The sequence below is a fragment of the Nicotiana sylvestris genome, chromosome 9 (genome assembly GCF_000393655.2).
Source record: "Nicotiana sylvestris chromosome 9, ASM39365v2, whole genome shotgun sequence".
Taxonomy (NCBI): domain Eukaryota; kingdom Viridiplantae; phylum Streptophyta; class Magnoliopsida; order Solanales; family Solanaceae; genus Nicotiana; species Nicotiana sylvestris.
The window spans coordinates 80194346-80213675 of record NC_091065.1 but is presented as its reverse complement, the minus strand read 5'-3'; the positions used below and the strand labels follow the sequence as shown (position 1 = coordinate 80213675).

The 19330-nt window shown below is 37.8% G+C and overlaps 1 protein-coding gene across 2 annotated transcripts; it reads left to right on the top strand.

Annotated features, from left to right (window-relative positions):
* The first annotated feature begins 558 nt into the window (after positions 1-558).
* LOC104242852 (probable transmembrane GTPase FZO-like, chloroplastic) lies at positions 559-18937 on the top strand. Of its 2 annotated transcripts, none has more exons than XM_009797964.2 (11): positions 559-1216; positions 1955-2514; positions 2622-2690; positions 3061-3258; positions 4894-5025; positions 7098-7184; positions 7306-7746; positions 7861-8028; positions 15981-16211; positions 17214-17329; positions 18422-18937. In XM_009797964.2, the coding sequence occupies exons 1-11, from the start codon at positions 736-738 to the stop codon at positions 18702-18704; spliced, it is 2766 nt and encodes a 921-aa protein (XP_009796266.1). In that variant the 5' UTR covers positions 559-735; the 3' UTR covers positions 18705-18937. The 2 variants fall into 2 exon arrangements, with proteins under 2 accessions (XP_009796266.1, XP_009796268.1); XM_009797966.2 differs by having other exon boundaries at positions 1121-1234.
* The last annotated feature ends 393 nt before the right edge of the window (positions 18938-19330 follow it).

The window sequence follows — 19330 nt, the reverse complement described above, 5'->3', positions numbered from 1 at the left end:
AAGCCACAACATCACGGTTTAGGACTTGGTAAAAAGGTTCCTAAAATGCACGATTAGAAACCATGTTATTTTTGAGTTTGAGATGACTCCCTTTTAAATTAAGCATTCTTGACCATATTTCTGTATTTATGTAGTAAATTTAGTAATATACCATACTTTCATAGAATTCAAATGAGCTAATAATTAAGAGCAATATTATCATGCTAATATATTTTTTAACAAGTACGTATACTAGTTATAAATCTGAGCAAAAGAAGTTGGTTACTATTATGATAAATATCATGTTACGGTGGATGTCTAATCTTTCTCCATGATGTTCGTATCAAATGCTTAATGACATATTTTCTATGTTCAATGACATATTCCATGACATATTTTCATTCACTTTTCATGCCTATATAAAGGCCTTGTAATAGATAGGAAAATACACATAATTAAAGAAAAAAATCTCTTCCTTCTCTCTATCTCCATTTCTTGTTCATGTTTTACTAAATTGCTTTTATTTCCTTGTTCCATATTGCTACTTTGACTTATATTTCATATAACACTTAGTTTTAGAATTGGCGCTTTACTTGAAGCTGCTCCACTGGTTCACACTTTACTCTCAGCACAATATAGATAAGATAAGGCCTCTCCGTCGTCCCTCCTTCTCTTTGACCGCCGTGCTCCGCCGTCAATTCCGTCGTCGCCGTTACAAAAACAAAGCTTCGTGCACGCAAAAATTCGTTATTCTCTATGGTATATCTACAAACGCCATACTCCACCGTCCGTTCCCCGCCATGCCCTCTCTTTTCCCATCCCATGCGCCGCCAGTGTTTGCACTTCCGGCGTCGCCGAAATAACTACTCCGTCTACTCCTCCCCTGGTGACAATGTCAAGCTCGTGATAAACAATCTAAACCGACCCGAACAAACTCCTAGAACGCTTTTCCCCGGTGGATATAAGCGGCCGGAAATCAAAGTGCCCAGCCTAGTGCTAAAGCTGAGCTGCGAAGACGTGTTGGAAGATGAAACCGTTATTAATGAGATAGACCGGGCGGTTTCGGGTCGGGTTGACATTGTGGTGCTCAGTGGCGGTGGAGCAAGCGGCGGGAAGTTGTACGAGGCTGCGTGTTTGTTGAAATCTGTAATTAAAGGCAGGGCTTACTTGTTGATCGATGGACGTGTCGATATTGCCGCCGCGATTAGTGCCAGTGGAGTTCTGCTCTCTGATCAAGGTTATGTTCTGTAACATGGTACTCACCGTTTTGTGTTATGTGCTTCACCTTACATGTTGAATTTGGGCTATGATGGTTTGTCTTATAATTTAAAATGAATAATGTGCAAAATGTAAAACTACTTGGCCATCTTAATAGGTGATGATCTTAATTTATCGCCACTTCACCATTATAGCGAAAACTACTAGTTTGGGATTGAGGTGTAGGTGATTGATTGAGTGATACCCTAAGACGTTCATGTTAGTATGTTTTGTTACATAAAGTTGTAATCTCAGATAATTGTTACGTAAAGTTGCTAGTAATTTTCTTAGCCACTAGTACCAGTAACTTTTACTTATTAAAAAATTACGAGTACTAGTTGCAATAGGATTATTCATATGAAGCTGGTTCCTATATAATATATATCTGTCCGGTCATGAGATATTGATAGGTGTAATATGTTGATTATTACATACTCAATGAAACAAATGTTTATTATTAGTGTCTACGGTGGTTCATCTTGATACTAACTGTGTATGAATAATAAGTTCAAACTTCGCTAACTATGGTAATAATCCAAACCAACTTACAATTAGCCACCACTGACGCTCAGTTTTAGGTTCACTCATTTGGCTTTGGTTGAATGCAAACTTTAACAAGATTTGTGGTTTAGCTTTTAGATGCAAGATTTGTTTTCTAAAGTGAGTGGCCTGCTATGTAAATTCGTTGCAGTTGATAACCTATTCTCCTTTGTAACAGATCTTCCTGCTATCGTGGCCAGAAACACAATGATGGATTCAAAATCTGAGGAGTTAGTAGTTCTTCCTTTGGTAGCAAGAATTGTACAAACACCTACTGCTGCAGTGGATGCTTCTAATTCTGAAGGAGCTGATTTCCTTATATATGACGTTGGTGGCAATAGCCAACATGAGGAGCTGGTGAGCTCAGTATTTGAGCATGTGAAAATTCCTGTTTTTGTCATGGTTGGTTCACTTGGGGATCGCAAGTTGTTCAGTGAAGCATTAAATTTACTTGAATCAGGGGTTAGTGGAGTAGTTATTTCGATGGAAGATTTGAAGTCTGTGAGTGATGATGATTTTGGCAAACTGTTTTACAGTGCATATGCATTGAAGAACAAAACAGAGGAAAAAGTTCAAAGTAACAGTCAGCTTAATGTTTTGGACTTGGGGAATGGCTTTCCTGGTAGGAAAGCGATGGCTGGCTTTACCAGTTTACATGATAGGGAACAGCAGTTGCTAGAAAAAGAAAAACTGGTTTTGCGCGAGGCCATTCATGTTATTGAAAAAGCAGCTCCAATGGTGATCTTCTTTGTCAAAGTTTAGCTGCTGAATTGTGCTACAGATAAGAATTCTTCTGTCAGTGGTTTGCTTGTTTAGACTAACCTGGGCTACTACTGGAATGGCAGATGGAGGAGGTCTCACTTCTCAGTGATGCTGTTTCTCAACTTGATGAACCATTTTTACTGGTTATAGTGGTAATTGTGCGCTGAACTTCAGCAAATTCTGGTTCCAGGGATATGCATGGGTATTAGCTCTGAATTTCAAATGAGTATTTCCTTCTCTGGTCCAGTCTAAATGTTAAGCTATGCATAAAACTAAGATCTTGTAGACACGAAAATTCTGATTATACAAGTTTCTTTTTACGTCTTTTTTGCACTATTTCTTTTTTCCACTTCTTGCATTTGTTACCTCTTAAGTCTTATCTCTGTCTCTTTCTGTCTGTCGTCTCTCTCTTCATATTACTATTTTCTCAAGACCATATAAAATACCATATTCAGCATAAACATTATTATTAATACTTCATCCAGTTCTTTCTTATGAATTCTTAATTTCTTGATAAACCAGGGAGAATTCAATTCTGGAAAATCTACTTTCATCAATGCTCTTCTCGGGAAAAAGTACTTGAAAGATGGCGTTGTTCCTACAACAAATGAGATCACCTTTTTGCGCTATGCTGAGTCGGATGTCGATGAGTCACAGCGTTGTGAAAAGCATCCAGATGGTCAGTATGTTTGCTACTTGCCGGCTTCAGTTCTTAACGATGTGAGTTTTCTTGTTTGAAATTGCTACTACTTCCAATTTAACATTTCATCAAGGAATTTAAATAGATATCTCGGTCATGTTGGATAATTGTATGTGCAAGTAATAATGTTGATGAATATGTCAATAACGCCGGCATATCACAGGGCACTATTGACTTACCGTTTTGTGTTTCTCACTTATTGACTATCTCTCTTGGCCTGATTTGGGACACATTTTAAAGTTGGATACTTCGTTTTCTGTTGGTTTAATATGCAACTTTTAACCTTTTGTAAGATCATTTGTTACATTTTTTTTTGGTAAATAGAAATTTTACAGTCTTTACAGAAAACCCAATCAAGAAAGAAAACCTGGAGTTGAAAGCCCCAAGCTCCAGTATTCATCAAAACTCCTATCTGCTACTCAACTAGCTAAGGATAAATATTTAATTGATCTAATCTTCCTGTCAGTTTATGCTTCAGCTGTCCCCTACAAAACACCTCTTGAATCACTTTTTTTGTTAGCACCTTCAGTTCCCTCTGCTACCCTTGAAATTGCCTGCAATTCCTTTCTTGCCATAGATAAAAAATACATCCAACTAAGGACATTCTACAGACTTCAGCTAGTGGCTTCTTTCCGTTCATATGTGATGCAGCCCAGAGCAATTCATCCTGCAAACTCTGAATATTCCTTGATACCCCTTGTCATCTGGGTAAACTACTCCAGATCCCAGCAGAATAAGCAGACTCAAAAAACAAATGAGCTATGCTTTCATTTGCCTCTTTGCACAAGGTATACTTCCGGTCCTCTATTACCCCCCCATCTATGCAACCTGTCCTTTGTATAAAGATTTCCTTGAGCAACTACATTTAAGATAAGCAACCATTTGGGAGAACCTAAATTATTTCAGTACTTCCTCCAATGGACTTCAGGGAAGCTGCCTCTTAATTTCTGATACATGGAACTAACAGATAAGGACTCAGTTTCCTGCAATTCATCCATACTAATGCCAGCCTCTTCAACATATTTCATTGCCTTCAGTATCTTCTTCTTGCCTTCAATGTAACAGCTCTGGACCCTTTGAACCCATACTTTATCCTTTTTCTTGCATAAATTCCATAACAACTTGCAGATAGCAGCTTTATTCCTTACTTGAATATCAATGACATTAAATCCCCCTGCAGATTTTGGTTGGCACACTTTCTCCGATTTATTACATACTGTGATCTGCAAATGTTTGTTTAAGGTTCAAAAATTTATTGCACATATGCTTTTCACACCAATTGTTACTAGTTTTAGTTTCGAAGGCTTATTGCACATTTACTTTGATGCCAGTATTCGGCACATATTTTGCTGAATCTTGTTCTTTATGCGAAATATTAGATGCTTCCTAAACTGACTGCATTTAAACGCTCTATTTTGTAACCAATATGGGTTAGTTGTGATCTAGATTGAACTTTAGAATTGGACTTCAAATGGGTTGGAGTAACTCTCCACATGCCTGGTCACCATTCCGTAGAGAACTCTTTGAAAGAAAGTTAAATTATCTGCTTTTGTATTTGGCTAATCTAATATTTGATTACACGTATAAGCTGCCTCAATACTTGATTTGGGTTCTTAATTTCCCTGCTCTAATTTTTTATTCGTCTGTTCTGGCAGATGATTATTGTTGATACTCCAGGGACCAATGTGATTCTTCAAAGGCAACAAAAGCTGACGGAGGAATTTGTGCCTCGTGCTGATCTGCTTCTGTTTGTCATGTCTGCTGATCGACCATTAACTGAAAGTGAGGTACTGTTTTGTTACTTTTATGAGTACCAGTTCAGCATTTTTAAGGTTATAGAATCTGGGACCTTGTCTGTCCTAGGCCTGTGTCCCGCAAGAATGAGGACATTTGGGTTCATGAGTTTAAGGTGGGATTGCATATGGTTTCAATTTTTCACGACAAGATTACCCAATTTTGTGCTCTCATCTCAATCAATCTACAGTACAAGTGAAATTTTACCATTTCAATTGTCAGATAAGGTTATGTGTCAAAATAACTTATACAACAACATCCACGCCTCAATCCCAAGCAAGTAGGTATCGGCTATATGATCCTCATTGTCCATGTCACTCTATTTGAGGTCATATATGTCCAAGATTATATATAATAAATCAAATATAAAAAAGTAGTAAAAGTTTTATATATTTTCTACTATCTTGGACTAAAAGACTCCTAGAAAATAGCTTATCAATTAAAACACGTTTTGCGTTAAAGTAAGGCAAGAAACTGTGGCGATAATTGGAACATGTCTCTTTGCATCTTAGTGCCTAAATATAAACTTATTACGAGCATTGTGCTTTCGGTGCACTATGAAACAAAGGGACAACCTTTTTTGTCTCAGCCGATCTGACAACACTTAGTGTCATAGTTGGGGCGAGGGTGGAAAGAGCACCTCCAGTTGCGAAGGAGTACGGGAAGTATTTCTTTTGTGGTACCACTGGCCAGCTACCTTTAAGCAACCTTCATTTCATGCTTAAATGTTGTAGCTAGATTGGATTAGGACAAGGAAGTTGTTCATTTATTGGAAGGGTTTTGGTGCTTGAGGAAGCTAAGGACCGGTCTACCGTATATCTTTTGGACGTCACTAGAGCTTCGTTGCAACAACAATACCTCCCATCACTGAAAAATCTCGGATTTGATTCTCAGTCTATATTTCAAATGTGTTAGGTGCTGTAGTATTCATAAGGATTTGTGTACTGTCTTTTATGGTTTAATTCTTGCCACCTGCTTTATTTAATGACTGTAAAAGAGCATGTGATGTTCCTGATGCTCTTTTGCTTTTAGCTTTTACCAATCACTAGAATTTATAGTAAGTACTGATAACTAGGAACCGTTAGTTGCACACCTCACACCTTTTAGTGATAATGCCGGCCACTGTCATATTTCTGTTTCAGACCTGTGAGGCTTATGCCGGCCACTGTCACTTTCTGTTTCAAACCTGTGAGGCTTATGCCGGCCACTGTCATTTTCTGTTTCAGGCCCTAAAAAGTAATTTTAATTATAAAGCTTTTGCGTAGTATTCTTTATGAGACAGTCATGAATTAGCATGTAGTCTTTGGGAATTCTTTTCTCCAGTCATACTCCAAGCACCGATTAGTCCTTACTATTAAGGAAACTCTAACACAGAAATTTTTTACTGAAGCTAAATGAATTTTCAGTAGTCTGGCTAGTTCTTTGAGGGATCATCTGGATGTCCTGTTGTTGCTACATTTCTGCGTGCTAGAAATTAAAGATTGGGTAATACTCTCTTCCAAACAGATCGAGTTTCTTTTGCATGTTAAACATAGAGATAGTCTTTCCTGAGCTTTGATTATCATAAACTGATGTCTACTTAACTTGGATGGAGACCTTTTTCTTTCACCACATATTACCTCTGATATTGTACTAACATAAAAGTTTGTGAGACCCACTTTGTCTCATAAATATCAAACTCGTCAAAGTAATAGTATATAGTTCTGAAATTACTCCTTAAGATCTTTCGGTAGCTAAGTAAGGAAGCAAAATGGTGGATTAAGTACAATTCTTTGTCCAAAGGTGATCCTTTCCTTTTATCCTCCCCCCCTCCCCCCCCAAAAAGTCATAAAGGTGGATGAATTCAAGCCGTTAGGCGTTGAAGGAGCCTTAATGAGATCATAACTTCTGAAGGTTTAATATCTCGGGCTTGCTGATATAAAAAAGACAGTTCAATTTCATGTGCTTTTTGTCATCTCTCTTGCATGTCTTTCTTTTGGTATACAGTATGCTCTTGTCATGTTGATTTTAGGTTCTTCTTCTTTTGCCAAAAGTTAACCTCACATGCACTTATGGTGCTTATCAGGTTAATTTTCTGCGTTACACTCAGCAGTGGAGTAAAAAGGTCGTGTTTGTGCTGAATAAGTCTGACATATACCAGAATAAGGGCGAGGTTGGTCATAAACTCTTGCTGTTGTGATAATGTTGAGTGAGGAAATAATTTCTTATTATCTGTGGATATATGAGCTGGGCCATTTTGATTAGTCTTGTATTATTATTTCTTCATGCTGTAGTTGGAGGAGGCCATTGGATTTATCAAAGAAAATACACAGAAATTGCTGAACACAGATTGTGTAACACTATATCCAGTTTCTGCACGACTTGCTCTTGAAGCGAAGCTTTCTACTTTTGATGATGCTCACAGTCAAAGCAATCGAAGTTCAAATGATAATTTTCATTGGAAAACCAAAGGCTTCTATGAACTTGAGAAGTACTTGTATAGCTTCTTGGATGCATCAACAAGTACTGGAATCGAGAGGATGAAGCTGAAGCTTGGAACTCCAATTGCCATTGCAGAACAACTAGTTTCAGCTTGTCAAGGACTTGTGAGACAAGAATGCCAGCAAGCCAAACAGGACCTGCTCTTTGTTGAGGATCTTGTCAATAGTGTAAAAGAATGCACAAAGAAGCTGGAAATTGATAGCATTTTGTGGAAGAGACAAGTTCTATCTATGGTATGTGCTGATGTCATTGTGACTATCACCGTATTATTATAATTTTTAACTAACACATGGCGTATGCCCTTGTATACCTTTGTACTAATATTCGCTACGTGCACTAAAATGCAGATAAACTCTACTCAAGCACGTGTCGTCCGGCTTGTAGAATCAACACTACAATTGTCAAATGTTGATCTTGTCACTTCATATGTATTCAGAGGAGAGAAATCTACTCAAATGCCAGCCACCACTAGTGTCCAAAATGACATACTCGGTCCTGCGGTTCTTGAAGGACAAGTGAGTGCATCACTCCTTACTCTTCTTAATTAGAGTTAACTCAATTATCTGTTTTCTTCTTTGTTATTGTTGTAGTATGTGACCATCTCATCTAAAAGCACGCTTTATTTACTTAATTTTGTCTTCAATATGCCTCTTCACGTGCGGGCTTGATTTTTTTTTTCATGGGTCAAGCATGTGGAAATTCTTTTTGATAATGGGTGGTGGTGAGACTCGAACTCAGGACCTCTGACTGCTGTGATATTGAAGTGTGTGACCAGGTCATCTAAAAGCTTAATTTAGAGAGGACACACTTTTATTTACTTAATTTTGTATTCAACAGTTATCAAAAAGCCAAAGTTACATTTTTGGAGTTTAACTTGGTCATCCTCCTCAGCTATTAGTACGTTGGAAGCATGATTGAAATATTCAGCATTAGTTTATTATTTTCCCTTCTGTTGCCACCGTGTGAAGGTGGATATTTCCAGAACTTGATTTTTGCAGGTTATTCGATGAAGAAGATATTTTTCTCTGCACGTAACTTGGAAAAATTGACCTCCAATTGATATTCACCGTGATTATCTGTGTGAGTGTGAAAGAAAAGAAACGTCTTGAATGGGCCCAACACTACAAACTTGCCTTCTGTAAAGTACAGAGACAATAGCGAAATCTCTCTTATGTTGTATTCAAGAAGTAACAAGTATATATACAAGTACAACCCTCAGGGGTTGGCCTGGTGGCAATTGACTTGAGCCTTGGGGTTTGCTCCCTTTCAAGGTCTCAAGTTCGAAACCCACTGGGTGCAAACAATTTCTGAGGGCCATCGGACTGGGTAAAACCTGAATTAACCGTGGTACACTAGCGGGAAACTCCTTGCCGAGGGCTTGTGCACCCCCGAGATTAGTCGGGGCTCGAAGAGACTCGGACACCCGGTGCAAAATCAAAAAGTATATATACAAGTACATAAAACCCTAACTATGGAAAGAATCAAAAAGGAAATTTTATAAATTTGCTGTGAATCCCTATAATTATGCTAGCTATGTATATTACATAAGATTATGTCTACATTCATTATCTAACACTCCCCCTCAAGCTGGAGCATAGATATTAATCATGCCCAGCTTGTTACAAAGGTAATTAACTCGAATACCATTCAACGCCTTTGTGAACAAATCAGCTGGTTGCTCTCCTGTCTTCACGTAGCCAATGGAGATCAAGTGTTCCTGAATCTTCTCACGAATAAAATGGCAGTCAACCTCAATATGCTTAGTTCTTTCATGATACACCAGATTTGATGCAATATGGAGGGCAGCTTGATTGTCACACTAGAGTTTTGCTGGTATTGAATGCTCTAACCCAATTTCAGTCAACAGATGATGTATCCACATAATCTCACATGTAGACTGTGACATAGCTCTATACTCGGATTCTGCACTGAATCGGGATACAACACTTTGCTTCTTACTCCTCCATGATACCAGGTTTCCTCCAACAAAGACACAATAACCTGTAGTAGATCTTCTATCAATTTTCGATCTAGCCCAGTCAGCATCTGCAAAACACTCAATACGAGTATGATTATGATTGCTATATAATATGCCAAGTCCAGGAGCTCCTTTCAAGTAACACAAAATCTGTTCCAAAGCTGTCCAATGTTTGACCGTTGGTGCAGACATGAACTAGCTAATAACACTTAAAGCAATATCTAGACGAATCACAGTAAGGTAGTTTAATTTCCCAACTAACCTCCTGTATCTCTCTGGATTGTCAAAAGGATCACCATCATCTTTCATAAGATGCACATTAGGAACTATTGGAGTACTGCAAGGTTTAGCTGCCAACTTTCCAGTTTCTGCAAGCAAGTCAAGAATGTACTTTCCTTGAGACAAGAATTCCCTTCTTGCTTCTATTTACTTCTACTCCCAAAAAGTATTTCAACTGACCCAAGTCCTTTGTATGAAACCTAGTATGCAGAAAAGACTTGAGGGAAGAAATCCCCGCAGTCACTTTCTGTGATAACAATATCATCAACATATACAACAAGGAGAATAGTGGCAGCTACTGATTTCCGATAAAAGACCGAGGCCTCATTTGTTTGCACTTAATGGAGGTCTGAATCTTAATCATTCAGATCTAAGATATTAAGTGCGTTTGTTTTTAAAGCCTGAATCTTAATTATTCAGATCTTAATCATTAAGTGTGTTTTTTTTACTTCACAACCACTTAATGGGTCTGAATAGGTCTGTAAGATTAAGATCTATAACAGAGACTTAATTTCATTAAGATGCTATCACATATTCATTATTAACTGCCGCCACCGCCTACCATTATCAACTAGCACCATGACACCACCACCCCCAGCCACCTCCACCACCACCATGCCACCATCATCCTTAATCATAAACTCCATCATCGACCATCACCACCTACTATTCCCACCACTCCGACCACCATCATTCTCCCCCACAATCAACACTCATCCGCCTTAACTACCACAACTGACCACACCATCACCATCAACAACCACAGCCGACACTTCCCATCATTATAACCTACCACCACCCACCCACCACCTTCCTCAATCACAACTACTACCACCACCTACCACCATCATCCTCAATCATAATCGTCACCACTACCAATCACTACTAGCTACTAGCATGTACCACCATCATCAACCAAAAATACCACCAACCACCACCTCTAGTCGGCATTCACCCGTTAGCCATCACCACCACCAACTATCATATTTTTAAAAACTATATATTTTATTGATAGAATTTTAGATTAGTTAGTATTTCATTTGAATTTTATATTTATTAATTTTCAAATGAAGATAAATTTTATACATTCAGATGTTAAAAATCAAACAGTCTTAATTATTTCTATTAAGATCTTAATACACATCTTAATATATTCAGATGTGTATTCAGATTCAGACGTCTTAATCTTAAAAAAAATCTAATGAGGCCTGAGTGATCGCACTTACTCATTTTCAACCCAAACTCCTGAACTACCTCACTCAACTTGCCAAACCATGCTCATGGACTCTGCTTCAAGCCATACAAGGACTTCTTCAAATGACAGACTTTCCCATGCTCCCGCTTAGCAACAAAACCGGGTGGTTGCTCCATATACACTTCCTCCTGAAGATCACCATGAAGGAACACATTCTTGATATCCAGCTGATGTAAAGGCCAATTCTCGGACGCAGCTAGAGAAATAAATAAGCGGACAGAAGTGAGTTTGGCAACCGGGGAGAAGGTGTCAGAATAATCCACCCCATAAGTTTGAGCATACCCTTTCGCCACAAGTCTGGCCTTAACCACAGAACCATCTGGATTAACTTTAACTGTAAAGACCCACTTGCATCCCAGTTGTTTCTTTCCCTTTGGTAAATCTACCAAATCCCATGTGTGGTTATCCTTTAAAGCATGTATTTCCTCAAGCATTGCATTAGACCATTCGGGATGATTCAAAGCCTCCTTCACTATTTTGGGTACGGAGATGGAGTTTAGAGAAACAATCATAGATCTAGACGTAGAGGATAAGTGGTCATAGGAAACAAAGTTAGCAACAGAATATGTCGATTTGCAAGTACGTGTACCTTTGCGAAGAGCAATAGGAAGGTCAAGGTTATCTGGAGGATCATGCAAAGGAGGATTAGATGATGCAGGAACTGGTGGGGGACATGTATCATTTGTCTCTCGCCTCCGCGAATAAACTTGAACAATTGGAGGTCTTGCTAACACAGTTCGAGCAGGTACTGAAGGCGTAGTAGTCAATTGGTGCTCAATAGAAGAAATGGGAGATCAAAGAGTATCATCTGATTGCTCTGTCAAAGTACGGGTAACCTGATATACTAGCCACTCATCTTCCTCCCCCTTGCTTGTAGAAATGGGAGGTGCATAGAAGAATGGTGTAGTCTTTGGAAATACCACATCAGTTGACACTAAATATTTGCCAAGCTCAGTAGAATAACATCGATACCCCTTCTGAAGGTGAGAATAGCCCAGGAAAACACACTTCACAGCCTTGGGATCCAACTTGGTAAGAGATAGTCGAACATCTCGAACATAACATGTGCTTCCAAACACCTTAGGTTCCACCGGAAATAATGACTTGTTCGGAAAAAGAACACTATAAGGCACATTACCATCGAGTACACTAGATGGCATGCGATTAATCAGAAAACAAGCCGTAGAACCGCATCAGCCCAGAACTGTTTAGGAACCTTCATTTGGAACAAAAGTGCTCGAGCTGTCTCAAGTAGATGCCTATTCTTCCTCTCAGCAACTTCATTTTGAGAGGGCGCATCAACACATGAAGACTGATGTAATATACCATGTTGTCTCCTGAAATAACTCTAACATGTATTCTTTAGCGTTATCACTCCTTAGAGTACGTACTGAAGCATTGAATTGAGTTTTGACTTCAGCACAAAAGGCAGAAAAATGAGTAAACACTTCAGAGCGGCTCTTCATAAAGTAAATCCAAGTCATTCGAGAAAAATTACCCTGACATGTATTCTTTAGCGTTATCACTCCTTACAGTACGTACTGAAGCATTGAATTGAGTTTTGACTTCAGCACAAAGGGCAGAAAAATGAGTAAACACTTCAGAGCGGCTCTTCATAAAGTAAATCCAAGTCATTCGAGAAAAATCATCTATAAAAGTGAAAAAATACTTATGCTCAGTTTTAGAAACAACCGGACATGGTCCCCAAACATCAAAATGGACTAACTCAAAAGCTGACTCAGCTCGCTTATTAACCCTGGGACTTAACGAGATGCGATGGTGTTTTGCAAATCGACATGACTCACAATCTAATGATGAAATATTCTGAAACTGAGGACAAAACTTCTTTAACAAAGGCAAAGAGGGATGTCCAAGTCGACAATGTGCTTTAAAAGGAGACACGGTACTAGAGCATGCAACAGACCGTGGCTCCCATTCATCAAGGATGTAGAGATCACCAGATATATATCCTTTACCAATAACATGCATCGTCTTAAGATCTAGAAACAAACAATGATCGAGAAAGAATGCAACACAACAATTAAGGTATTTGGTAATTTTACTAATAGAAATCAAGTTAAAGGCCAAGTTTGGTAGACTTAAATACATATGACAGGGTAATAGAGGAAGTTGGTTTAACAATCCCAGATCCAACACCAGTGTCTTGGAAGCGAGAAGCGGAGAGCGAAGCGCTTTTTTTTTTTCACGTGAAGCGCAATTTAATACATAAATAAAGAATATTAAATTAGGCATAAATAAATGACCAAGAACTCAATAAAAATAACATATTAAGCAAATGTTTCAATTCTTAAAATAACATTGGACTTTTGTGCTACTGCCAATTGCAACTCCATACGCCCAAGCTGGATCTTTATTTTGGCTTGATGTCATTGGATAATGAGATAGAATTTACAACAGTCACAAAAAAAAATATGGTAGAACAGGGCAGAACCAGTGAACAACAGTTTCTAGAAAAAAATAAAGCAGTAGCATAACTAGAAAACAGGGTAGAATAGAGAAAAGAAGAACTGAAAAGAATTAGAAAAGAAGAAGAGAAAGAGAAGATGAGAAACGAGAGGAGTCGAGAGTAGAAGAGAATGAGAAACTTACCTTGAGATAATAAGAAAAGAACTGAAGAAGAGATGTCATAGGATGTTTTGGCTTGTAGCAGTTGCGAGAAATGTTTTGGAAGAAAGGTGCATAAGTGTATTTGCAAATCTTTTTAGAAAAAACCCTAGGCAACCACTAGACCTCGCTTAAGCGAGCTTTTCTCGCTTTTTTTCCTCTCGCTTCTCGCTTTTTTGCTGAAGCGCTCGCTTTTTTTCCAGATGCCTCGCTTTAGGTTAGAAAAGCGCAGACCTTGCGCCTCGCCTCGCTTCAGCGCTTTAAGAGAGAAGCGCTCACTTTTAATAACCCTGTCCAACACTGCTACAAGTTGATCCATCAGCTACAGTAACCGGAGAGGGTGCCTTATGTGAGCAAAAGCTAGAAAAAATATTTGGATTACCTGTCATGTGATTTGTGGCACCTGAATCGATCACGCATTTATTGAAAGAGGTGATAAGACATGTTTTATCTGACCCAGCAAAGACAGTAACTGTAGAAGATTCCTTAACTAAATTGTGATATTAAAGGAATTTTAGAAACTCATCCGAAACCAAGATTGTTAGACTAGGAGTTGTTGCATTATTATTCTTTACCATCATTTTTCCCTTTCAATAACAAACCGATTAAACTAACAGAGGTCCCCGAAGCTAAAAGATACCTAAACAGATCCTGGTAGATACGAAATCAACAATCTATTGAACATGATTCAACTTTAATAATCCACTCAACCAAATCAGAGAACCGGACGAATTTGTCCCCAACTCAAACAAAATCAGAGACCAACAAAGTTTCTGATAAGGAAAGACCCAACAGACAATATCAAGTCACTAATCGATCGCCACAGTGAGTCAAAAATAAAGATGCAAGCTTCTCACACAGGCAACCTCCAAGAAAAATACCACAGAATTAAAGAAATCGAATAACCAATAACCCAAACTCAAACCTGACCAAACAAAGTGAGAATAAGATCTGGTCTGAGGTTGTTCTTTGCCAAAATGTGGTTCTATGATCAGAGAACCACCACAAGTCAACTGAAAATGTCAAAAAGACCTAAGATTAGCTTCCGGCCAAAATTTCCGACAGCGAATTCGACTCAACTCCGACGAGCAGTAGACCTGCTCTAATACCATATAAAGTACAGAGACAATAGGGAAATCTCTCTTATGTTGTATTCAAGAAGTAACAAGTATATATACAAGTACATAGAGCCCTAACTATGGAAAGAATCAAAAAGAAAATCCTATAAATCTGTTGTGAATCCCTATAATTATGCTAGCTATGTATATTACATAAGATTATGTCTACATTCAGATTATGCCTACATTCATTATCTAACACCTTCTCGCTTAGAAAGTAAAGCAATTGATGAGTGCTAAGCAACCATGTGAAATTATCCTTGTACAAGTCAAATTATAGCATAGAGAAGTTATCGTTTTTCAAGGGTTGGTTTCTCCAATAAAACCTGATTATGCTTGATTACTTATTTGGGAAATTGTAGTTGGTTTGCCGAAACAAAATAATTATATTAGATGTAATTAGAAACCAAAGGAAGGAACACAAGTTAGATTGGTCTTCAATTCGGGAAAAAAATTGAAAAAAATGAGAATTGTGACTTCACTTGATGAATGTAAGACAATCAATTAATTTTATCAATTATGCTAGCTATGTATATTACATAAGATTATATCTACATTCAGATTATGCCTACATTCATTATCTAACACCTTCTCGCTTAGAAAGTAAAGCAATTGATGAGTGCTAAGCAACCATGTGAAATTATCCTTGTACCAGTCAAATTATAGCATAGAGAAGTTATCGTTTTTCAAGGGTTGGTTTCTCCAATAAAACATGATTATGCTTGATTACTTATTTGGGAAATTGTAGTTGGTTTGCCGAAACAAAATAATTATATTAGATGTAATTAGAAACCAAAGGAAGGAACACAAGTTAGATTGGTCTTCAATTCGGGAAAAAAATTGAAAAAAATGAGAATTGTGACTTCACTTGATGAATGTAAGACAATCAATTAATTTTATCAATTAAGAGACGAATTTTGGATCATATTCTTCAACCTTCTTGATACTGCATCTTTAGGAAAACCGAACACAGCTTTGTGGTCTTCTTTTTCTTCACCCTTTCCTTCTGCCATATGATAGTCTTATCCTAATGCAGACAATTTCATCGAAAGATATTTTCTTCGATATCTGTAGCTTTAACTTGTGTGTATATATTTGTTAATTATATTGTTTATTAGAACCAGGACTAGTGATTTGTTGTATGTTTCTGCTGATAGGGGTTTGTGTTGCAATAGAGCTAATTTTTGTATTCTCGATTATCTTTGGATGCAGAACCTTATCGGTGAGTACACTAAGTGGTTACAATCAAAGAGGGACCAGGAAGGACAATTTTATAAGCAGTCTTTTGAGAAAAAATGGACTTCATTTGTTAATCCGTCTGACCAGGTTGAGCTCGACGCAATAGGCGTGTTGGAGAGAAAATCTGAAGTTAGCAGAAGAGTGATAGAGGATTTCAGTGCTGCAGCTGCTTCAAAATTGTTCGAGAGAGAAATTCGTGAAGTGGTACGTTTTTCTGCTAATGTTAAGAACTGGTTTATGCCTTCTGCTGGAGTTTGGACCACATTGCCGATTTTGCATGAGTTTAAAGTCAGCTATCCCACTTTGCATGACTTTAGACTCTATCCTTTTCTTTGCTTTTATCGTCACCACTACCTCCCCCCCCCCCCCAAAAAAAAAAAAAAAGAAAAAGAAAAAGAAATCTCTATCATATATTAATAGCATTCTGGCGTCATTAGAAAATTAGGTATGATTCGCAAGTTATTGCATATTGGCTTCGGTGACCATCATTCTGTCAAGACGCTTCTTTTGCCTACTCATTCTTTATTTTAACCTTTGAAAGATGTGGAATCTTTCCTTTTTGGGAGTGGAGGATCAGGTAAAATGTGTAGACATACTTCATTCACGGTAATAGATTTAGACAGAGGTCTGTGGAGCTTTCCTGTTCTCCCTCACAGACAAGGGTGGGAGAATTCTGTTATATTGTTGTATTTCTTTTCTTAGTGTCAAAGAAAGATGCCTTTTCTACATTCACTCATACAGGTGAAGTTTTTTTAGTTCAATGCTAATATTTGTTGTTGGACTAGAACTTTTTGAACAATAGCAAAAAAATATGAAGGTTCTTGTGCATTGGGAAGACCAAAACAGATGCTCTTTTGGGAAGCAGTGATTGACACTAATCCTACCCTATTATTTTAAGCTCCTCTATCTATTTTATTCCCCAATAAAACCACATTTCACCATTCTATATCCAGTTAGGTGATAGATAATATTGCATACCTTCTAAGAGAGTTTGACGTTCTTTTCACTTCCTAGACAGATTCGAGATAGTTAGGAGAGGAAATCAGTCACAAAAAGTTCATCTTTTGCTTGCTAGGTATTTGGCAAAGCCATTTGTGGGGTGTGCAATATGACTTGCATAGGTGTCCGTATTTTTGAAGGATACATGTGTTATTTAAGAAATGATTTACTCAAAACAAATGTATGAGGAGCTCATTCCCTTTTCAGTTCTTGGGTACTTTTGGTGGTCTTGGAGCAGCTGGTTTATCAGCATCACTTCTAACATCTGTTCTTCCAACCACATTAGAGGATCTCCTTGCTCTTGGCCTTTGTTCCGCTGGCGGGTAATCCTCATTTTTTAATTTAAATTTTGCTAATATGTTCTTTAATTTTCTCTAAGTGTTGCATCTTTATTTTCATTTATTAGAATTTCCTAAAACTTCTTGACTGTGGTCACCCTGCTTGTATTGGTTGGGTAACAACCCATACTTTCTTAGGATGAATCAATTCATAATGTTATTAATAGCTCTGATTTGCATTCTATTATTTGAGAGGTAATGTGCTTTGTTTGGCACAAAGATCAATAACCCATTGAAAATCTTAGGTTGTCTAATCAGAGCTTATTCTGTGTTTGGTTGATTTAACTAACATTAAGTCCCTTAAGAGGAAGGGAAGCGTTGGCGTAACTGGTAAAGTTGCTGCCATGCGACCAGGAAGTCACGGGTTCGAGCCGTGGAAACAATCTCGGGCAAAAATGCAGGGTAAGGCTGCGTACGATAGACCCTTGTGGACCGGCCCTTCCCCGGACCCCGTGCATAGCGGGAGCATAGTGCACCGGGCTGTCCATTTTTTAAGTCAGTTAGAGCTTCACGTTTTGTTTCAATATGTTGTAATTGGACATTAACTGCTGGCTCGTTGAGGTTAATGATTCCTGTCTCCTGACATTTCAATGTTAAACGAGTGGACTAACTTGAGCGTAAAATAATGCCATACTGTAGGATCTGAGCAAATATATATAGTTGTTCCTTTTGTTCCAATTGAAAGTATTTCATTGTCGTTCTCGTATGTGTCTGATTGGCGTTTAGATGGGGAATCATTGATAAAGCTTAAGTGCTAATGAGATGTAAGATTTCCTCAGAATCGGTCAGAACGTAATAAGTGGTATTATAAGCTTCTTTCTCTCCGAAAAAGGGAAAAAAGAGAGGAAAAGAACAGAGAAGAAAAGAGAGGTATCTACTAGTTTCTCCACTGGTTGTGTGAACTAATTATTCCCTGATGAATATCTTTCTAGGAGTAATTATTTTCTCATTGAGTTCTTGCATGTCTGGAGAAGTGTTGCACATTATCTTTATTTGAAAGGAATTTGTTTCCTTCTTTCAGCATTTGTTTGATTTCTACGTCATGGATAGTATCCTAACTAAAGCTGTCTTTAATAGTTTATTAGCAGTCTCCAACTTCTCATCCCGGAGGCAGCAGGTGGTAGATAAAGTAAAGAGGACTGCTGATGGACTTGCACGTGAACTTGAAGATGCTATGCAGAAGGATCTCTTGGAGACAACAAGGACTGTGGAGGACTTTGTAAAGGTCATTGGCAAGCCATATCAAGATAGAGCGCAACATAGACTGGATAAAGTTTTGGCGACTGCAGAAGAATTGACAAAGATTGAGAAGAAACTGAAAGCATTGCGAATTGATATCCAAAATCTCCATGTCTCATAACAGGCGAGAGTACTCTTTCCTTTTCTTTTTTGGAGCTCATAATTCTTCCACATAGGCTGTTGTAATATCTATATATAGCGTTCACTATTGCATGCCAAGATTGTAATTAAAGCACAATTACCATTTCCCAAAAAATTAGTTATGTATAAGCGATTTTATTCAACTGAAGCAATAATCTGTAATTGAATAGAATTTCATGATAAGCAGTTGATATCTGAAGAATATTAGGGACCTGTTGGTTTAACATGTCATCAGGACCAGTTTGTATAACCTGATGACATGTTTTTTTTTCCATTTCAAAAAACATGTCATCAGGAAAAAAATCATCTTTGATTAGGATTAACTTCAGAACTCTGATATAGTTGCTCGCTTATTGGACTAGAAGGTTTTTATTCACTACTATATTTTGCCTGGTGTAGGGTCTTTATACCATTTCTATACCTGGTAGAAGCATAACATTTGTGATCACTGTCGTCTATCCTAAAATGGAAGCAATGACATACTCTATACATTTATTCAAAACCATATATACAAATAAAACTCCGGAGAAAATATGATGGAGATCAAAATAATATACAATGATCAAAGACACTCATAATCATTTCACCCAGTTGAGCTGGCGTTTA